The 18,638-nt window shown below is 43.7% G+C and overlaps 2 protein-coding genes across 6 annotated transcripts in view; both read left to right on the top strand.

Annotated features, from left to right (window-relative positions):
- RELN (reelin) overlaps nucleotides 1-5,906 on the top strand; it is a 498,553-nt gene extending 492,647 nt beyond the window's left edge. For both annotated transcript variants that reach the window (XR_012014160.1, XM_072791484.1), the window contains one exon: nucleotides 4,796-5,906. Coding sequence is in view for 1 of the 2 variants with exons in the window: in XM_072791484.1 (XP_072647585.1) it covers nucleotides 4,796-4,892 (97 nt within the window). In the remaining variant the exon portion in view is untranslated. The remainder of the gene's footprint in view (nucleotides 1-4,795) is intronic.
- A 10,012-nt stretch (nucleotides 5,907-15,918) lies between these two features.
- SLC26A5 (solute carrier family 26 member 5) overlaps nucleotides 15,919-18,638 on the top strand; it is a 61,227-nt gene continuing 58,507 nt past the window's right edge. For 2 of the 4 annotated variants that reach the window (XM_072791476.1, XM_072791471.1), the window contains exon 1: nucleotides 15,919-16,037. The gene's annotated coding sequence lies outside the window, so the exon portion shown is untranslated. Of the gene's footprint in view, nucleotides 16,038-16,993; nucleotides 17,079-18,638 lie in introns of all 4 variants that reach the window. The other 2 variants (XM_072791472.1, XM_072791475.1) reach the window with 2 other exon arrangements.

Genomic DNA, 18,638 nt, shown 5'->3' with positions numbered 1-18,638 from the left:
GCTTTTGAAGTGTTCATAGTTCAAAAGCTTGTTGTAAGGGGAAGTTAAAACTAGAAATGTGTGCAAAAGACCTAGGGGCTCTGACTAAATGTAATATCTTTCAAAAGATCTCTTGTGCTGGAGATGCGTGAGGGTAACTTGCCTTTTTAATTCTATTCTAAGTTAATAAGTGAATTGGCAGAGCTTGGTGGACTTATTCATAATATTTGTGAGTTCTAGATCGTATCCTTACGTAAGATTTGCCTTCTTTAATATATAGTTGCATCTGTCCTCTAATGGAGATACTTTAAGACTTAGGAAAGAAGTTAAAATTATTATCATTTATTAATCACTTGCATATTATGCTGGAAGTTTGCATTTAATCCACAAAACCCCCTGAGGTACACGTTACCAAATATTATTCTCCTTCCCACTTAGCAGAGAAAATAAATATCAAATCTTCAATATTTGTGAAATATATGAGCCTACACTTATTTCTGTGTAGACTTCCTGAAAATGCATGGTCTTAAAAGTAAAATATCTAGCATCCTCTATGCAGGGGAGTTTCATTGATTAGTTTGAACAGCAGCTTTTCATCGTACACTCACCAATATTTCTCTGGAAGATGCGTCAGTCCGCTGAATTCTTATTTCTTCATATGAGGTGTTATTTATTGTATCATATGTTTTGGTAATATATAAATTATGGATCAGTAAAAATACCTACATTTCTATGAGCTCAAATTACTTCTACTAAGTCTCTATCTTCCATTAGAAGAATTTCCATTAGAATCCACTAAAAAATCAACTGAATTTTTTCTGTAATAATTAATGAGCTAAGACAGTGGCTCCAGTGAGGAGTGACAATTCAAAAAAGCACAGTCGGTCTTGAAAATTCTTGCAATATCCACATTTCCTATACAGATACAGAGAAATATCTTATATCTCCATATCATCTAAGTCCCTAAACTCACTCAGCGTTAGTGGACATTTAAGTCAGCATTTCCAAGAACCACTGATGTTCATTCTGCCTTCTTTTAATGACTTACAAGAGGAGAATTTTAAAATGGACCAAGTTCTGTACACAGCCAGAGCAAATCGAAAGGTCAGATGGTGTAGTTGATATGTCCTGGGATGAGCATTACCTGCCTTCATTGGACTTATAATTTTAAAAAATTACTTTCCCTGTAATTACAGTGGAGAAACACATCTTAATTCCATCTATTATTATTTTAGTCATAAGTTCATCTATGGCTATATATCTACATGTATCAGAAATAAGAACAGACTCAAAAAAATAAGTAAACATGAGATCTTTCAACTTAAGATTGCCCAATCCTGTAAGTTAGACATTTTAGAAGCCACAAATAACTGTTCAATGACCACATCAGTTTATTAAATTGTCCAAGAGGCAGGCACCATTTTAGTATAGCTTCCCATAGTGCTTGATTTTAAAAAGCTTATGAACTGGAAAACCCTGCTTTGTTAGATTCTGACCTAACAGGCTCCAGAAATATTTATATTTTACGTATGAAATTACTAGTTAGTTTCAAGGATGCTTTGAAAAGGTGGCCATTTTTAATGTGACTAGATAAACATGAGGCATCTATAGCAAACATGATTTTTGGATCAACATTCTCAGGGATCCAAAGATATGCCGCTGATTTATAAATGTATTCAAAATTAAAGGGTATCCAATGAATCAAAATGCCTTCTAAATGACATGTAAGCTTCCATGCTGGACTGACTGTCATGGTATTAAAGATCTGCAATCTGTTAATATTTATTTTCTTGTATATAAAGATGGAGAATAATGAGTAAATAGTTCTATAGAGAAGTTGCTTTAAAGCCATTAAACATGCATATCAATTTTTGTTAAAAATTGAATGTTCCTTTGTTCCCATATATTGAGATCACTTTTATGTCAATCTAGGTTGCACTGGGATAACTAAATATCTTGGGTGTTCTGAGGTGGTTTTTTTTTGTCAAATCTTTTAACTATTTTCAATTCTCTTTGAGTACCTTATATCTTTAAAGATGTTTTCAACAGAATAATTTTCGTTGCTTTAACCTTGCAATTATTCTTTATAGTTAAAGAGTAATGATTTACAACAGGAATCCAATCAGTAAGTCACCAAAAGGTCAACAAACTTGCCTTGACCACCCACGGGTGAGGCAGGAGGCTCAGTGCTGTGGTATGGGGGTGGGGGGATGGGGAAAGACCACTCCACCAACAGAACGCAATTCATCTCCATTCAAAGCAGAAAATGAGCACAATGAGGATTCAAAGTACCCGGGAAATCCCTTCAGCGAGCAATAAATAAAATGTGATACTTGGGGAAAAAAGGTAGACATTGAAGAAATGATATTGGTCAAGTGAGATAGGTGGAAGAGGTTCAGGGTGAGTTTGAATAGAGTGGTCTACATGGGAATGTAGTGGAAGAAAGTCCTTGACAGAATAAGATTAAATGCAGAGAGGACTCCAAGTATATGGTTAAATTGGCTTAGATATGGCTTCATGGACAAGAGGTTTGATTGTAAGTGGCTTATTAAAAGGTAAAGCCAGGGGATCCCTGGGTGGCGCAACGGTTTGGCGCCTGCCTTTGGTGCAGGGCGCGATCCTGGAGACCCGGGATCGAATCCCACGTCGGGCTCCCGGTGCATGGAGCCTGCTTCTCCCTCTGCCTGTGTACACTCTGCCTCTCTCTCTCTCTCTCTGTGACTATCATAAATAAAAAATAAATAAAAAATAAAAAAAAATAAAAGGTAAAGCCAGCATTTGAGGGAAAGTTTACTGGTACTGGAGTGCCAGATACACTGTATGTATGTGGGAAGATAGGCACACACGTACATGCCATGTATGGGATCTCATGGTTTCTCTTTAGGGGTGTTTTTTTCATAAGGAGAGAGAATGAGGAGGCTAGTTTAGAGGGCCACTGTAATAACCCAAGGAAAAGGCTACAAGGTGATCTGCCATGCTGCGAGGAAGATGGCTAGTGCCAGGCCCTGTATTTTGTGACCAAAGAGGTAGATTCTTTCTCCTGACACTTGATTAGTTCATGAGTAATTAGATCCAGACTAAAAGGTCATTGCCCTTTTTTTGTAATTGGACTTTACATAGGCAGCAATTAGTATTTACATCAAATAATAAGTCATGGATAAATTCATTTCATCCTTCAACTATGAAATTGGAACTGAGAACTTCGATGCTGTATGTAGCACTGTCACATCAGGGGAAGAAGGAGGGCTAGTGAAGCTACTGAAGATAAACCTAATTGTTTGGTGTTTTTCTCTACAGTGTCTTCAGAGTGTACTCTACCTTCCATTCTATAGTTTCTAGTCTTTTCATAAAATAGAAACCACCTAGAGTAGAAAGTTATTAGCACTTCATTTTATTTTATAAAATATATTTCAATGTGAGTCTTTTAATCAGGTTTCAGTATAGATGCTGTTGCTTTTTGACAAAGCATATTTGATGACATTCACTTTATGTATTTGCCTTTGAGACATTTTATTATAAATTTTGTTTTCAAATGGTCAGACAACTATAAGACCCTCATTTTAAAGGTTTTTGTGTGTTATAAATGTTAGTATAACGTGCTTAAATATAATACCTAATATACTAGGTAAAACAGTACCATTTTACACCTTGCCTAGTATATTGATCATAACTCAGAATATGCTGCTCAGTGCAAAATTACCCATTCCCTCCTCTTTACCCTGACTCAAGTTCATGTCCTATTGACCTTCATGATGAAATCACATCACATGACATCATCTCACTCCAGATACATTTTATGTTTCCATGAAATTAAGGAGGAAAATATTTTGTGTCTAGACAGCATTTATGAGACTCAGTGAATTTGAAAAATATTGATAGGCTTATACTTATAAACCACATTTTGATGCCATATATAGATATGTTGTCACTTGGGCGTCAGTGTGTGAAAGCAGTATGATTCTTTTCAGTGATGTTATAGCTAATGATCCTTTTTAAAGTATGTTTTCCATACCAAAACCTTTAACAGCTATCTCTATCAATATTATGCAACTTCCTACAGACTCTGAAAATCTATTTTCAGTACTTTTATCAGCTTCACATATGTATGTATGCATATGTATGTACATATGTGGAGGAAATATATATGACATGCACACAATTATACAATTAATTACATCTTCTTAGTATTTTGTGATAATTTCTCCAGTGGAGTCTCTTTTCCATGAGACCGTGTTTATAGGCCCCAGATGCTTACTGTTTGTAGAAGGCCATGAGAAAAACTTACTTTATTTTGCCCAAGTCTAATGAAACAGGAAGGGCAGCCTGGTTCAGCTAACAACTTTGTTTTTGCCTTTTAAGCTTTAAATGAGAATGTTTGCTAAAGGAATCAAATGATGTTTCCTACTTGTTAGAGACGTGTCTAAATAAGGTAATGGGTATAGCACACACTTCCTCTCAAATGAAATCCACCCAAGTAAATGTAAAAGTTCAAGAATATAATTCAAAGAGCCAAAATAATTCCCATCTACTTCCACTGTGGATCAAGAGAACTTACCTTTTTTTTTTTTTTTTTTCTGGTTGGAGATCACTACTGAAAAGAAGGGGATTTCCTCAAGGCCAAAGGCAGTGAAGACAGGTGTCAACCTTGAGTTATTCTGTCCTGGGGTAGCAATGTTAGCATGACCTATTAACCATGAAAATTTTCCAGTAACTATCAGGGTAACTTAGAATGTAGATGAGATTGCACTTTCAATGATGGGACTTACATGCTCTTTCTCCTTTGCCTCCCCACCTCTATCCTTTCTGATCCCAACAGCACTCGCAAACAAAATTACATGATGAATTTTTCACGACAACATGGGCTCAGGCACTTCTACAACAGAAGACGAAGGTCACTTAGACGATACCCCTGAAGAATCAAAAATTTTATTTTTCCTTCCAACATGTGATGTGTTGCTTCCCGTTCTTTTAAATCACGCACTGCATCTGGTATCAGGAAAATTCTATGAAGGACTTGGTGACTAACTGGAAGCCCTTCTCAAGACCGAGTGTATACCACTTTCCCACACTGTGAACTAATGACAAGTGACTTATTTTCTCATAAGTAAATGTCTTCATGTTGCTGTGTCCGTGAAAATTGTGATCTGTTGTAATATCAGTTACAGTGGCAGTATGGAAAATAAGAAATAGTTTAACAGAAAAAAAAGTTTAAGCACAAAAATTTAAGAGATTTTATGTTTAAAATGGCATTTAGTACAGAATTTCACCTTCTTGGTCACAAAGCTATTTAAGTGGACTGTATTTCAGCTCTGTATCATGTTTTATATGATTAAATTATCATTGTTTGTTCTTTTATGTATTCTCTTCTACAGTATAATACATTGACACTGTATTTACTTGTTTTGTTGCAATATTTTGCTGCTGAATTTCGGGCTACTTCTATTCTGCAGAAAATTCATCGAGATACCTACTCAAGAAGATAGTTGTAAAGATATTGTATCTCCTTTAATATACTCCTTAAAATGTATGTTGGTTTAGCGTTGTTTTGTGGATAAGAAAAATGCTTGACCTTGAAATATTTTCTACTTAAAAATTGTGGATGAAAACCCTATCTCCCACAAAGTTCCCATCTCCTTGTCTAAGGGTTTTTTAAAGTGTTCTGTGGCTGATTTACTAACAGTAACTGCCATTTCGTGTCTGTGGTAACAGAGTGATTTGTAAAACAGTGGATGTTCTCATTGTGTTCTCTTCGTGGACTGTTTTTCCTGTGGGTCATACTCATTCCTTCTGAAGAAGTTGTGCTAACACCAGCAACAGTATAATGGCCCTGTAGCCCTGAACTCTTCTTTAACCTAACTGAAAGGTTGTACTCTAGGGTGAACCAAGCTAAAAGCCCATGCTTAAATAAAAATTATGTCCATAAGCCATTTGAGACTCATTTGTCTTTATTCATTTTTAATTAAATCTTGTGTAGGATTTGTAAGCCCGATCAGTTTGGGAAAGGAAGGTGTCAAATATATTCACTGTGTTGTTTCGTCATTGTTAATAACAATTATGAAGCCACACTCTCAGTGTAGCTATGTTTCTCTCATTCAGCTTTTTCTATTAATCACTCTGTAATTACACCAAGAAAAGTCAATAAAGAATTCTGAAAATTATTGAATTCCTGAGAATTTCATTAGCTGCTAACATAATGCCTGGTTTATAGTAAGAACGCATGCATTCATTCAGCAAGTATTTGTTGATTGCTTGCTATGTGACAGGCACTGTGTTACATGTTGACAATAAAAATGGCCATTGAGGCATTTTCCCTGCTTCTAATGTCTACAAAATAAAAAGTATATCAATACTGTTGAATGTGTGATTTCCCAGAGGATAAAAAAATATCTGCATAATAGAATAATAGAAGGCAGTAGTAATTCTCATTGAACAGGAAAAGGATAAAGGATGATCCCTCTGAGAAGTTGAGCTAAAATGTATTTTGAGTCAGTATCAAATCCATTGTGAATCATTGCTTTTGAGCTACAAGGCCTTCTTTTCTCTGCCTAATTTAACATATTATATATTTTATAATTAATTGCAGTACTTGGCTCACGAATGTTTGTAACCATTGTATCTTAATTGTTGATTCTCTTTTCTTGGTTCACAAATTGTCTGCTGCTGGTTTACCATTTGATGGCATATTTGGTTCATTTTCTAGTTGGTAGAAGGGGTTGAATTTTTCTCAAAGCCTGTCTTTCCAAGTCTTGGGTGTGTGCCATAGAGCTACCAGGCGACTAGGGCTAAGATATTTTATAGTGCTCCCCTCCACCTGTCTTCCTACCATCAGAACAGGGTTGAACTCCCTACCAGTCCATCTCCTCAAAATTTTAATAGTGTAAGTGGGGACTTACATGTAATTGGCTTATTTAATTTGAAAATGTAGGCAGTTAGAGTAGGACTTGAAGCATGCTTAACTAATATTGGAAGCTATAGCAATGGCAATAAAACAAGAAGAAGAAATAAGAGATACAAGACTTTAAAAAGAGGAGATAAAACTCTCCTTAGTTGCAGTTGATAAACTTATCTTCATCAGAAGCCCAAGGAACTCTGAAGATAAAAGCATGGAAATTAATAAGTTGAAGTTGCTAGAAACAAGATCAATATATAAAAATGAACAGCATTTCTAAACATAATGTATAACCAAATAGAAAAAAAATAATAAACCACCAATGGAGTAAAGAAAAAAAAAGGAAATAGACTAAGTCCCAATATCCAAATTAAACAATGATTAGAAAATTTTAAATGATATAAAACCATAAAAGGACAAACTATAGGATGGAGACAAACATAATTGATGCCAACAAACTTTTGGAAAATGAAAAGTGTGAATGGACCTGCGGTAAATAATCATACTGTAAGAAGCTAACACTCAACTGTCTACAGGGAAGGGAGTTACATCACAGAACACAGACGATGTAGAAACTGGAGAGAAAACTGCCTCTGGAAGCAAGGAATAGGCAAGAGGATAAAAATAAGGGTAGTGGTTAAAATTCTGAATAAGGAACGATTTCATTCATCCCAACATCAACAGGAAACTATCTTTCCCATCCTGGCAAGGGACAGGTTTATTTTTTGGATATCTTGAATCGGAGAGGTTGAAAAAGATGTAGAGATTTCAGGAAGCAGGATAAGTGTAGTATTTTTTTTTAAGGTATTAAGCAAAAGCCTAGCAGTTGAAGGGCAAGACCTTCTCTCCCTCACCACACCACCCTTTCAACTCCCCGAATCTTTCAACTCCCCGAATCCTGGAATCGGGCCTCTATCATCCAGACAGAACACTGAAGGATTCTTCTCTTGAAAAAAGACATATGGACTGAATTTTGAGGAATTCTGTAATGAACCAGCCAGATCAGCTTGCTCACACAATTAGCTCCCATCAGCCTTTCTTACTCGTAGTAGCTTTCATTGTCAGAAGCGGAGAAAGGATGGCCTAGTCAACAAGTGGTACTAAGACAATTTGTTTTTCAAGTGAAAAAACAAAACTAAATCCCTAGACATATCATTACACAAAAATAAACCCCCTTAAGGCACCTGGGTAGCGCAGTGGTTGAGCATCTGCCTTTGGCTCAGGTCATGATCCTGGGGTCCTGGGATCTAGTCCCACGTCGGGCTCCCCGCAGGGAGCCTGCTTCTCCCTCTGCCTGTGTCTCTGCCTCTCTCTGTGTGTCTCTCATGAATAAATAAATAAGATCTTTTAAAAAAAATAAACCCCAGTTAGATTAAAGACATAAATGGCAGAAGTGAAACTTTACAACTTTTAGAAGAGAATATCATGTGGGATCATGAGAAGAATGGATTTTCTTAAACATGGCATAAAACAGACAAACCATAAGAAAAGATTATAGGGTAATTGGTCTGTAGTTTGGATTCATTTCTCGAGCTTCTGCATAACAGAAGAGACCACAAAGTTTAAAAACCAGCCACTGAATAGGAGATGATAAAGCCACAATATGCAATCAATAAAGGACTGGACTCTAGAAAATATAAAGAACTCACACAAATAGATAATGGAAGGTAATGACATAATTTGGGGGGCACCCATCTGGCTCAGTTGGTGGAGCATGCACCCCTGATCTCAAGGTTGTGAGTTCAAGCCCCACGCTGGGCGTAGAGATTACTTTTAAAAAATGATAAAATCTTTTTTTTAAAAGGTAATAATGTAATTTTCTTTAAATCACAAAGAATAGGGATGAAAATTCACTGAAGGAAAAAACTGAAATGGCAAAAGATTAAGGTGTTCAATCTCACTAACAACCGTGGAAACATCATTTAAAACAACAATGATGCCATACCTAACCAAGGAGGCAAAATCAACCCAAACATAGTGGTGCTGGAAGGAACTCTCATACCTTGCTGGTTTACATTGGTACAACCTTGTTTTTAAAATGTAGGTTTTATTATTTTCCATGCCTGGTGAGACCAGCAGGTCAGGATACAATTGCCATTGAAAAGATAGTTTGTTTCACACAGTTCCCAAGAGGAGGGGGCATGCGCGACCACACAGTGGTCACGGGGCATCACTAGGGTCGGCAAAGAGGCAGAAAGGATGAGGGAAAAGCATGGGCTTGAGCCTCTATTGTGTCTCCCTGGGAGAGGAAGGCAAGGCAAGGTAAGCACACTCACAATTGGCTACTTAGAATCACTTCTGCAGGCTCTGGGGATTAGGGACTGTTTCTAAGGCCCTGGGATGATTAGGGCAGAGGAATATTGCCTCCTGAAACTTAAGAGCTAGCAGAAGGAAGCATTTCAAGGAAGGGCAGTCCATTGGTTCATTGGCATGTGAAAGGCGTAATCCTTGGAGAGTTGTTTGCTAGCCCTTGGAGGGGCAATCTCAGTAAGGCTGCAGATGTGAGGGCATCAAGAATATAGAAAATAAGGGGGCACTAGGCGGGCTCAGTCAGTAGAGCATGTGACTCTTGATCTCCAGTTGTAAGTTCGAGCCCTACATTGGGTGTTGGGATTACTTAAAAAAAAAAATATATATATATATATATACATATATATTAAAAAAGAGAAGAAGAAAATGTAGCTAATACAAATCTCTGTAGAGAGCAGTGTGATATCAGTAACACTGAATATGTTACGATATCAGTGAGGTTGAACGTACATGCAGCATAATGCAGCTACTTCTAGATATTTATCACAGGAAAACTCTCACATGTATACACAGAGAGATGTGTGCAAGAATGTTCGCAGCAGCATTGATTGTAATTGCAAATAATCAAAAGCCAAGTGTCCATCAACAAGAAAATGGATAAATTGTGATTTATTTATATAATACTTTATGGTGTTAAAGTGAACATGCCCATTAACAATAACAACAAAACAAGCTGCAGAATTATATAGCACGATGCCATTTATCTGATTTTTCAACTTTGCAAACAAATATTGTTGACCCGTGAACAACATGGGTTTGAACTGTGTGGGTCCACTTACATGTAGTTTTTTTGGGTAAATACAGTACGTTACTGTACTGTACTGTACTGATGATCTTAATAACATGTTCTTTTCTCTGGCTTACTTTATTATAAAAATACAATATATAAGATCTAAAACATACAAAACGTGTTAATCGATTGGTTATGTTATGGGTAAGGCAGTAACAATAGGCTAGTAGTAAAGTTTTGGGGGGACCCAAAAGTTATACTCAGATTTTCAGCTCCACTGGGGTTGATACCCCCACCCCCATGTTGTTCAAGGGTCAACTGTACTACTTGCTGCTTACGAAATACATGCATATGCAGCAAAAATGCAAGAGCATGTGTGGGAATAGTAAATACAAATTCATGACAGTGGTTTCCCCAGGCAGGGGAGTAAGATCAGAGAGGGGCATGTAGAAGACGTCAACTCTATCTAAAATGTTTTCTTTCTTTTTTTAAAAGTCAGAATAAGATACAGCAAAATATTCAGCTGTGAAAGAGTTGTGTGCATACAAAAGTATTTTTTGTCTTATTCTCCATTTTCATGGGAAGACCTGAGTGTTACAGCAAGAATAGTAAAGAATCAATAGGATTTGTCAGGCAGATTCACTGGGGAGACCTATTCTAAGAATGAGCAATGTGTGCAGGAAATACAAAGGTAGAAACGAGCCTGGATCCTTCGGGGGCGGGGGGGGGGGGTCTCAGCTCTCTTGAATTTGTGGAGGGGGCATCTGGGGAGCAACCCAGAGAGAGTGCGGGAGACTAGTACTTGGTGGGGTGGGGGGAGCCGGGAGCCAGGGAGAGGAAGCAATTTCTCACACCAAGGAACTTCAGCTTTAATTCAGAGGCACCAGGAAGCTGCTGGGGGGCTTTGGGCACATGACCTTTGGATAAATCCATCCTGACCAGGGGATGGAGAGCGGTCGGAGTCAGTTGACGAAGGAAGCTGGGACACTGGAATTCATGGGTAGATCTGGGACAACAGCTGAGGTCTAATTTTAAATCATCTGAAAAGAACTGTACTAAGGATTCACGCTTCTCCAGAGTAACTACAAACTGCCTCACCTACAAAATACAGTAGTGAATGCAAAAGCAACCATGAGTTTATTTATCGTGCAGGGAAAGAATTATTAAAATTCGGAAAATTCAGAAAAGACTTCCAGTTCAGAGGTGTGAGGGCTTTGTCATCTTACTGCATCTTCCATTTAGTCCTTTGGGTACTTATTAGGAATGAATTTTTACAGTTTTTTTTAATACAACCTGATGGAGATTGATGCTCTCTCTATAGACACAGAGAGCACGCAGTCGTGGGGAAGTCGGCCACTGCCTGGGGGCCTCATTACGCGATCTCGGGGTCTGCATCCACTGTCTAGAAATCATGTCGGTGCAGCACAGAAAGAGGAAGCTGCGTCTGAAAACATGACTTTTTTATGGAAAGAGTACTGGAAGAATAATATATGGATATATGTGTGAATAATAAAAAGGCACAGAACTGTGTGCAGGAAATACTGCCTCGTAATAGGGCCAGTAAACTAACTTAGGTGGAAGTTAGCACAGGATAGATGTTACCATCAGGGAAGGCAGACGTATCGTGGTAAGTCACACAACAAATTCTGTTCAGAAAGAAAAGAAAAGCTTCAAGAGCCAAAAGAAGGAGTGCTTCAGTGGTGAAATTTCAGGTTATTTGTTCAGGTGACCGAGGCGATGTTTTGGCAAAAATGCCGTTAAAGTCTTCCACTCTGATGGAGTGGAGAGCCTGTAAGCCCGGACCTACAGGCCAGTCCGCTGCACCCGTTCCAAACCCTTAGTTCATACAAACACTTGCTTTTTGATACTTTAAGTACCTCCAGTGGAGTAGCTTCCCTCCCTTGCCTCTTATAATCAAGAGCCTTTATGATCAAGAAAATGAACCTGATCTTCAAATAAAGAGATGTTCAAGCACCGTGTAAGCCAGAAATAGACAATTAAAAAATTTTTTTGAAATTAAAATTAAAATTAAAAAAAGAGAAGGAAATAGACAATTATATCAATACATTATCTCTAATCCTTGGAGGTCACTTTCTTCTCAAATCCTTATTACCTCCATGCTGCTAGTGACCCGGGCAGGGCTAGGTTTTATGGGCTTGAAGCTTATACAATTTGATGTACCTCTGTTTAAGAGAAGGAACTCAAGGGGCACCTGGGTGGCTCAGTGGGGTCAGCATCTGCCTTCTGCTCAGGTTATGATCTCAGGGTCCTGGGATCAAGCTCCACATCGGGCTCCCCACTCAGCAAGGAGTCTGCTTCTCCCTTAGCCTCTCCCTCTGTGTTCTCTCTCTTGTTCTCAAATAAATAAATAATCCTAAAGAAAGAACTCAAAGTTATAAATGCAAAATTAGGTACCATTATATTTATATATTTATTTAGAAAAGGAAAATGAATCACAACACATTCCAAATGTACACAGTTTTGAAAGCTGAGAAACATCATAGACATTATCTGGAACTGCCAGACTTTTCAGTAAGACGGGTCAGAAACACCAATCTGTATCCAATACAGTAAGATACAGAAACCAGGCACCTTCACACAGAAATGAACTATTGATATGAAGAGCTAATAACTAAAATGCTTCTAAATTTGACAAAATCTATCAATCTATAGATCCAAAAGGCACAGCAAACTTTAAACAGGGTAAGCGCAAAGAAAAGCGCTCTGCTGCATATCATACATAATTAAGTGGATAAAAACTGCTAGTATGGGGCACCTCTGAGGCTCAGCTGCTCAAGCATCTGCCTTGGGCTCACGTCATGATCCTGTGGTCCTGGGATCGAGTCCTGCATGGGACTCCATCAGCGGAGTCCTGCTTCTCCATCTCCCTCTGCCGCTCTCCTTGCTTGTGCTCTCTCTACCAAATAAATAAAATCCCTAAAAAAAAGTTTTTTTTAAACTGCTGATAAAGGACAGCCTGGGTGGCTCAGCAGTTTAGTGCTGCCTTCAGTCCAGGGCGTGACCCTGGAGATCTGGGATCGAGTCCCACATTGGGCTCCCTGCATGAAGCCTGCTTCTCCCTCTGCCTGTGTCTCTGCCTCTCCTTCTCTCTGTGTCTCTCATGAAAAATCAAAAAAATCCTTATTAAAAAAACCGCTGATAAAGAGAAAAACCTTAATCATTGTCCCAGTCCCAATTTTTTTTTCCTTCATGAGAGACACACAGAGAGAGGCAGAGACACAGGCAGAGGGAGAAGCAGGCTCCCTGCAGGGAGCCCGATGCAGGACTCGATCTCAGGACCCCAGGATCACATACTGAGCCAAAGGCAGATGCTCAACCGCCAAGCCCCCCAGGCGCCCCTCTCCCGTTCCCAATCTAAGACAAATTCTCCCCTACTGCTCTGAGTTCAATCCCATCCTGCCTTCTCAGAAAACTTACTGGCAGGAACCGGGAAGAGCCTGAGACTTTACCCTGTTTGCAAGCCCCCGCCCGGGTCAGCTTCCCACTGTTGCACGGATGCTGAGAGAAGACACAAGACCCCCAGGGAGGCCGTAATCTCTCCAGTTCTTCTAGGATCTGGCCGTGGTCTTGGCCTCTCCTTCTAGGTTTCCTCTTACTGTTCTGTGTTATCCTGGTCTCCTTGACAGACTAGGCCTCTTCCACTTGGATTATTACAGTAACCAGCACCTGACCGTCCTCTACGTCCGTTTTGGTCCCTTGCAACCCATTCTTCAAGCAGTGACTGGATTGATCCTTTTTCAGCGTGCACCTATGATCATGACCCCTCCTGCTCCAACTCTTCAAAGGGTTCCCCAAACCTAAACTCAGCATCTGACCCACCAGGGCTCACAAGTCTGGCCGCGCCTTCCTCTCCAGCTTTACCTCGTGCTCCCCCACTCTGCGAGCTCCATCCACAGTGGCCAGCTCCACGGCCCTCTGTGCCCCCACCCCTGCTCCTCCCCCCTGGAGCTGCGCTGCTCACACCTACAGGGCCCCGGCACCTGCCAGCTCCTCCCCGTGTCACCTCTGCCTGTTTCGGGGGACAATCCACACCATCCGGATCTGGATTGGATTCTGTATTGACCTGTGGTCACGCGTCTGGCTTTGCTCTGCTCGCCTTGAGAGTTTCCAAATTCGCAGTTACACTTTTCTTAATGTGATTGAGTAAAGTGTCTCCTCTCCTGCTAGGCTGTAAACTCTAGGAGAGAGCAAAGTGCTCCTTGCTCCCAGGGTCGGCCACATAGTGTCTAAGACAAGCGTTGTGACAGCAGGCAACCCGGTGCTATTTCCCAAAGCACAACGGGGGCACTGGGGGGCTCAGGGGGTGAATGTCCTACCCTTCATTCTGGCTCGGGTCATTGTCTCAGGATGGTGAGATGGAGCCCCTGCCAGGGCTGGGTGCTCATCTGGGAGTCCGCTTGAGCTTCTGCCTCTCCATCTCCCTCTGCCCCTGCCCCTCCCCACGCTTGTGCTCTTTTTAAATTCAAAAAATTTTAAATACATCAGCACCTAATAAAAATAAATAAATAAATAAATAAATAAATAAATAGATAGATAGATAGATAGATAGATAGATAGATAAATAAATAATCAGCTCGACCTAGGGCTTATGTCAGCCCCCGTTCCAGGCCCACTGAATTAGAATCCAGGTTGTTTTTTGTTTTAAGATTTTATTTATTTTTTATTTATTTATTCATGAGAGAGAGAGAGAGAGAGAGAGAGGCAGAGACACAGGCAGAGGGAAAAGCAGGCTCCATGCAGGGAGCCCGGTGCGGGACTCGACCCCGGGGCTCCAGGATCACGCCCTGGACCCAAGGCAGGCGCTCAACCGCTGAGCCACCCAGGGATCCCAGAATCTGCTTTTTAACAAGACCCCCAGGTGACTGGAATCTGCCTCATAGCTTGTCCTGGGCTCCCAGACACGCAGGTGACAAGAGGACCTGCTACGATGGGCAAGGCCAAGTGTCCAATGTGTAAGGAACACCAGCAGCCCTGTCGCAGGAACCCAGTGCCCCCTGCGGACGCCCTTCTGTGAGGACAGGGGCCCGCGGTCGGTCCTCGGCCCGGGATCCGGGTCTCCGTGAAGATGGGGCCCCCGCGCGGAGCGGGGCGCAGACGAGGGTCGGCCCCTGCGGGGGGGGGGGGGCTCCGCTGGGGCGGGGGCTGCGGCGCCCCTGCGTCCGGGGCAGCGAGCCGACCGCCTGCGCAGAGGCGCCCGAGGCTTCGGCGGGGGGACGCCGCGGGAGCAGCCGGGCCTCGTCCCCACCTAGCGGCAGGAGCACGCTCCCGGGGGCGGGGCGGGGGCGGGGCGGGGGCGCCCGGGCCGCGCCGTCCAGGACGCAGCGCTCCGCCGCCGGCTCCGGCCCGAGACACGAGGCCGGTTCGCCGCCGCCGCCGCCCCCCGGTGTCTGCCTTTCTCCCGAGTGGAAGGCGCGCCTGCTTTGCTTCTTTTTTACTTTTTCTTTTTTAAAGATGTTTTGTACATTCTGACTCGAATGGCTCAAGAACGGATCTGTGCCTTCCTGCGAGAGGAAGTGTTCAGGGCAGGCGGCCACGGCGCCTTAGGGAGGGAGCCGGCCCCGCTGCGTCTCCGCGGCCCCCGGCCGTGAGTCCCAGGGTCGCCGGGGTGGCCGCGCGGGGACCACGCTCCCCGGCGGTACGACTAAGCGGCGTCTCGGCCGTCCCCGGGCCGCCCTGTGCCGCACGAGGCCCCGCGGGGGCGCGGCCAGCGGGAGGCGGAGGCGGCGGCGGCGGCGGAGGCGGAGGCGGAGGCGGGGCGGCCGCTCCGGAGCAGCGGGAGCCCACAGCCCGGCTTCTAGCGCCAGGCACGCCCCGCCCCGAAGTTCCAGCCGTCGGCCAGGAGCCGTCGGGCTCGCGGGGTCCCCGGGCGGAGGGGGCGGGGCCCGGGAGGGGGCGGGGCCCGGGAGGGGGCGGGGCCCGGGCGGAGGGGGCGGGGCCCGGGCGGAGGGGGCGGGGCGGGGGCGGGGCGGGGGCGGGCTCGGGCTGCGGGCGGCGCGCGAGGCGTTCTGGCCGCACAGCAGGTCGGCGCCTCCTCCGAGAGCCGCGCGCGGAGGCTGAGGCGCGGGTCGAGGCGGCTGGGCCCTGGGCTCCCCCGGGCAGCGCCGGCCGGTGAGTGCGCGCGAGGGGCGCGGCGTCCGGGGGCGGGGGCGCGGGCGCGGGCCGGGAGGAGGGGCGGCGGGGGCCGGGCCGCGGGGCGCGCCGTCTGTCCGCGGCGCTCAGTCTCCCTGAAGCTGAAGAGGCGACCGAGTGGCCGCCGCCTACAGTCCGCGGGCTTTCCTCGTAGACGCCCCCGACCGCCGCCCGCGCCCCCTTACACGCCGGGAAAGAGCGGCGCTCGGGAGTCGCGGGCGCGCAGCGGGGGGAGCGGGCGGAGGGAGGGCCGCCGGGGCGGGGGCGGGGGCCGGGGCGGGGGCGGGTTGTGGCTTCGGGGTCTGGCGCTGGTCCCCCGTGGATGGGAGCGCTCGTAGCAGAAATGGTAGTTGGGGCTGCAGAGCACCGAGGTTCAGCTGTTTCCCCCCTGAGAACCGGGAGGCCCGTGCCTTAGCCAGAAGCGCACCGAGTGTGTAGGGACCCCGGGGGCTCCGCGGCTCAGCGCCGCCGTCGGCCCAGGGCGGGATGGGGGGGTGGCTGGGATCGAGCCCCGCGTCGGGCTCCCTGCACAGAGCCTGCTCCTCCCTCTGCCTCTGTCTCCCTGTGTCTCTCATGAATAAATAAATAAAATCTTTTTTTAAAAAATGCACATAATAAGGCAGCCCTGGTGGCCCAGCGGTTAAGCGCCTGCCTTCGACCCAGGGCGTGATCCTGGAGACCCGGGATCGAGTCCCACGTCGGGCTGCCGGTGCATGGAGCCTGCTCCTCCCTCTGCCTGTGTCTCGGCCTCTCTCTCTTTCGAATAAGTAAATAAAATTTTTAAAAATGCACATAATATCCAGAATTTAAGTTAAGCTTGGAAATAGAGGGCAAGCTGAAGTATGCCCCAGGAAGCAGAGGCCTATTTGAAATGAAACTTGGAATCGCTTTTTGCCGGGCAGTCCGTCTAATGACTGTAGTATTTCTTTGTTCAGAAGACTCAGGTGGGAGGCCAGAGGCCCGGGAGAGAAAGTCAGACTAATTTGCATTAGAAAAAAGCTCCGAGGGAAGACCGCCTAGGTAAGGTTGCTCTGCCTGCTATCTTAAGTGCACTGCTGGAAAGCCTTCTGGTCTGTTAGGGAACACCTCAAGGCCCAATCCTGTGATGTAGCATCTCTTTTTTTTTCTCTTTAACTACTCTGAAACTATACAGAGTTACAAGTTGCTCATTAATTTATGAGCGATACCGAAGAATTGCCTCAATCCAGCAAGTATTCGAGCACCTTCCCTGTATGGGACACTTTGCTAAACGCTGCAGAAGAATGGAAGATAGAAGAATTTTCCAATTAAAACCACAGCAACAACAGTGGACTCACCTGTCAGGTGTAGACGCAGGTTTGTGCTGCGTCTTCAATTTAAATCAAAACCAGTTGAGGGACACCTGGGTGGCCCAGCGCTTGAGCGTCTGCCTTCGGCCCAGGGCGTGACCCTAGAGTCCCTGTCCCACATCGGGCTCCCTGCAGGGAACCTGCTTCTCTCTCTGTCTCTGCCTCTCTGTGTGTCTCTCATGAATAAATAAATAAAATCATTTTTAAAAATTGAGTTTTCCAGGCCTAATGTGTTTTCTCCTGGGAATCTTGTGGTTTCAGGCCACACATCTAGGTCCTTAATTTTGAGTTTATTGTGTGTGGTGTGAGACAGTGGTCCAGTTTCATTCTTCTGCATGTAGCTGCTCAGTTTTCCCAGCATCATTTATTGAAGAGACTGTCTTTTCCCCCATTATATATTCTTGCCTCCTTTGTTGTAGATTAACTGATCACGTATGTGCGGGTTTATTTCCAGGCTCTCTACTCTGTTTTGTTGATCTGTGTGTCTGTTTTTCAGCCAATACCATATTGTTCTGATGTCTGCAGCTTTGTTATGTAGCTTGAAATATGGGAAAAACAAGTTGAGTTTTTATCTCACCCTAAATGCCATGTGTGTCCCCCTAATATCCTAATCATTTTGTAGTTTTTCTAGCATTTTATTCCAAATAAGAGATTTTCTAGGAGATAGAACTAAATAAGAAGATATGTCCATCTTCCCTAGTGTTTGCATTATCATCAAGTTAATAAAGTCAAAATCAACAAAGTTAGGAGATGATTTTCCTTTGGTTTCAAACTAGTACAGCTGTGCACAAAAGAAGACAAAGTCAGCATGGATAAATGTAATCCTCTGGTGCTTCCCAAATTATATTTTATCTAAGTTCATCCTTTTGGAGGATAGATCCAATTTCATGACATCCTTCAGTTCTTTTGGAAGACACTTCCAGAAAATCTCCAATTTCAGAAACTCATTGTAGATACCAGCAATCATCAACTACATCATCTTCTCTTTAGCTTCACCCTCATAAACAGTTGTATTAGGGAATGGGGTTGGGGGAGGAGACAGATTTTTTTTAATATTGTCAAAGCTAAGGACTTTTTTCCTAGAAAATACATACACTATTCAAAATGTTGCATATCTGGAGTGCTTGGGTGACTCAGTGAAGCATCTGCCTTCGGCTCAGGTCCTGATCCCTGGGGTCCTGGGATTGAGCCCAGTGTTGGGCTTCCTGTTCAGCAGGGGTCTGCTTTTCCCTCTGCCCCTGCTCATGTGCTC

Source organism: Canis lupus, chromosome 21, assembly GCF_048164855.1.
Source record: "Canis lupus baileyi chromosome 21, mCanLup2.hap1, whole genome shotgun sequence".
Taxonomy (NCBI): domain Eukaryota; kingdom Metazoa; phylum Chordata; class Mammalia; order Carnivora; family Canidae; genus Canis; species Canis lupus.
The sequence above is the reverse complement of the archived record's forward strand: the minus strand, read 5'-3'. Positions and strand labels throughout refer to the sequence as shown.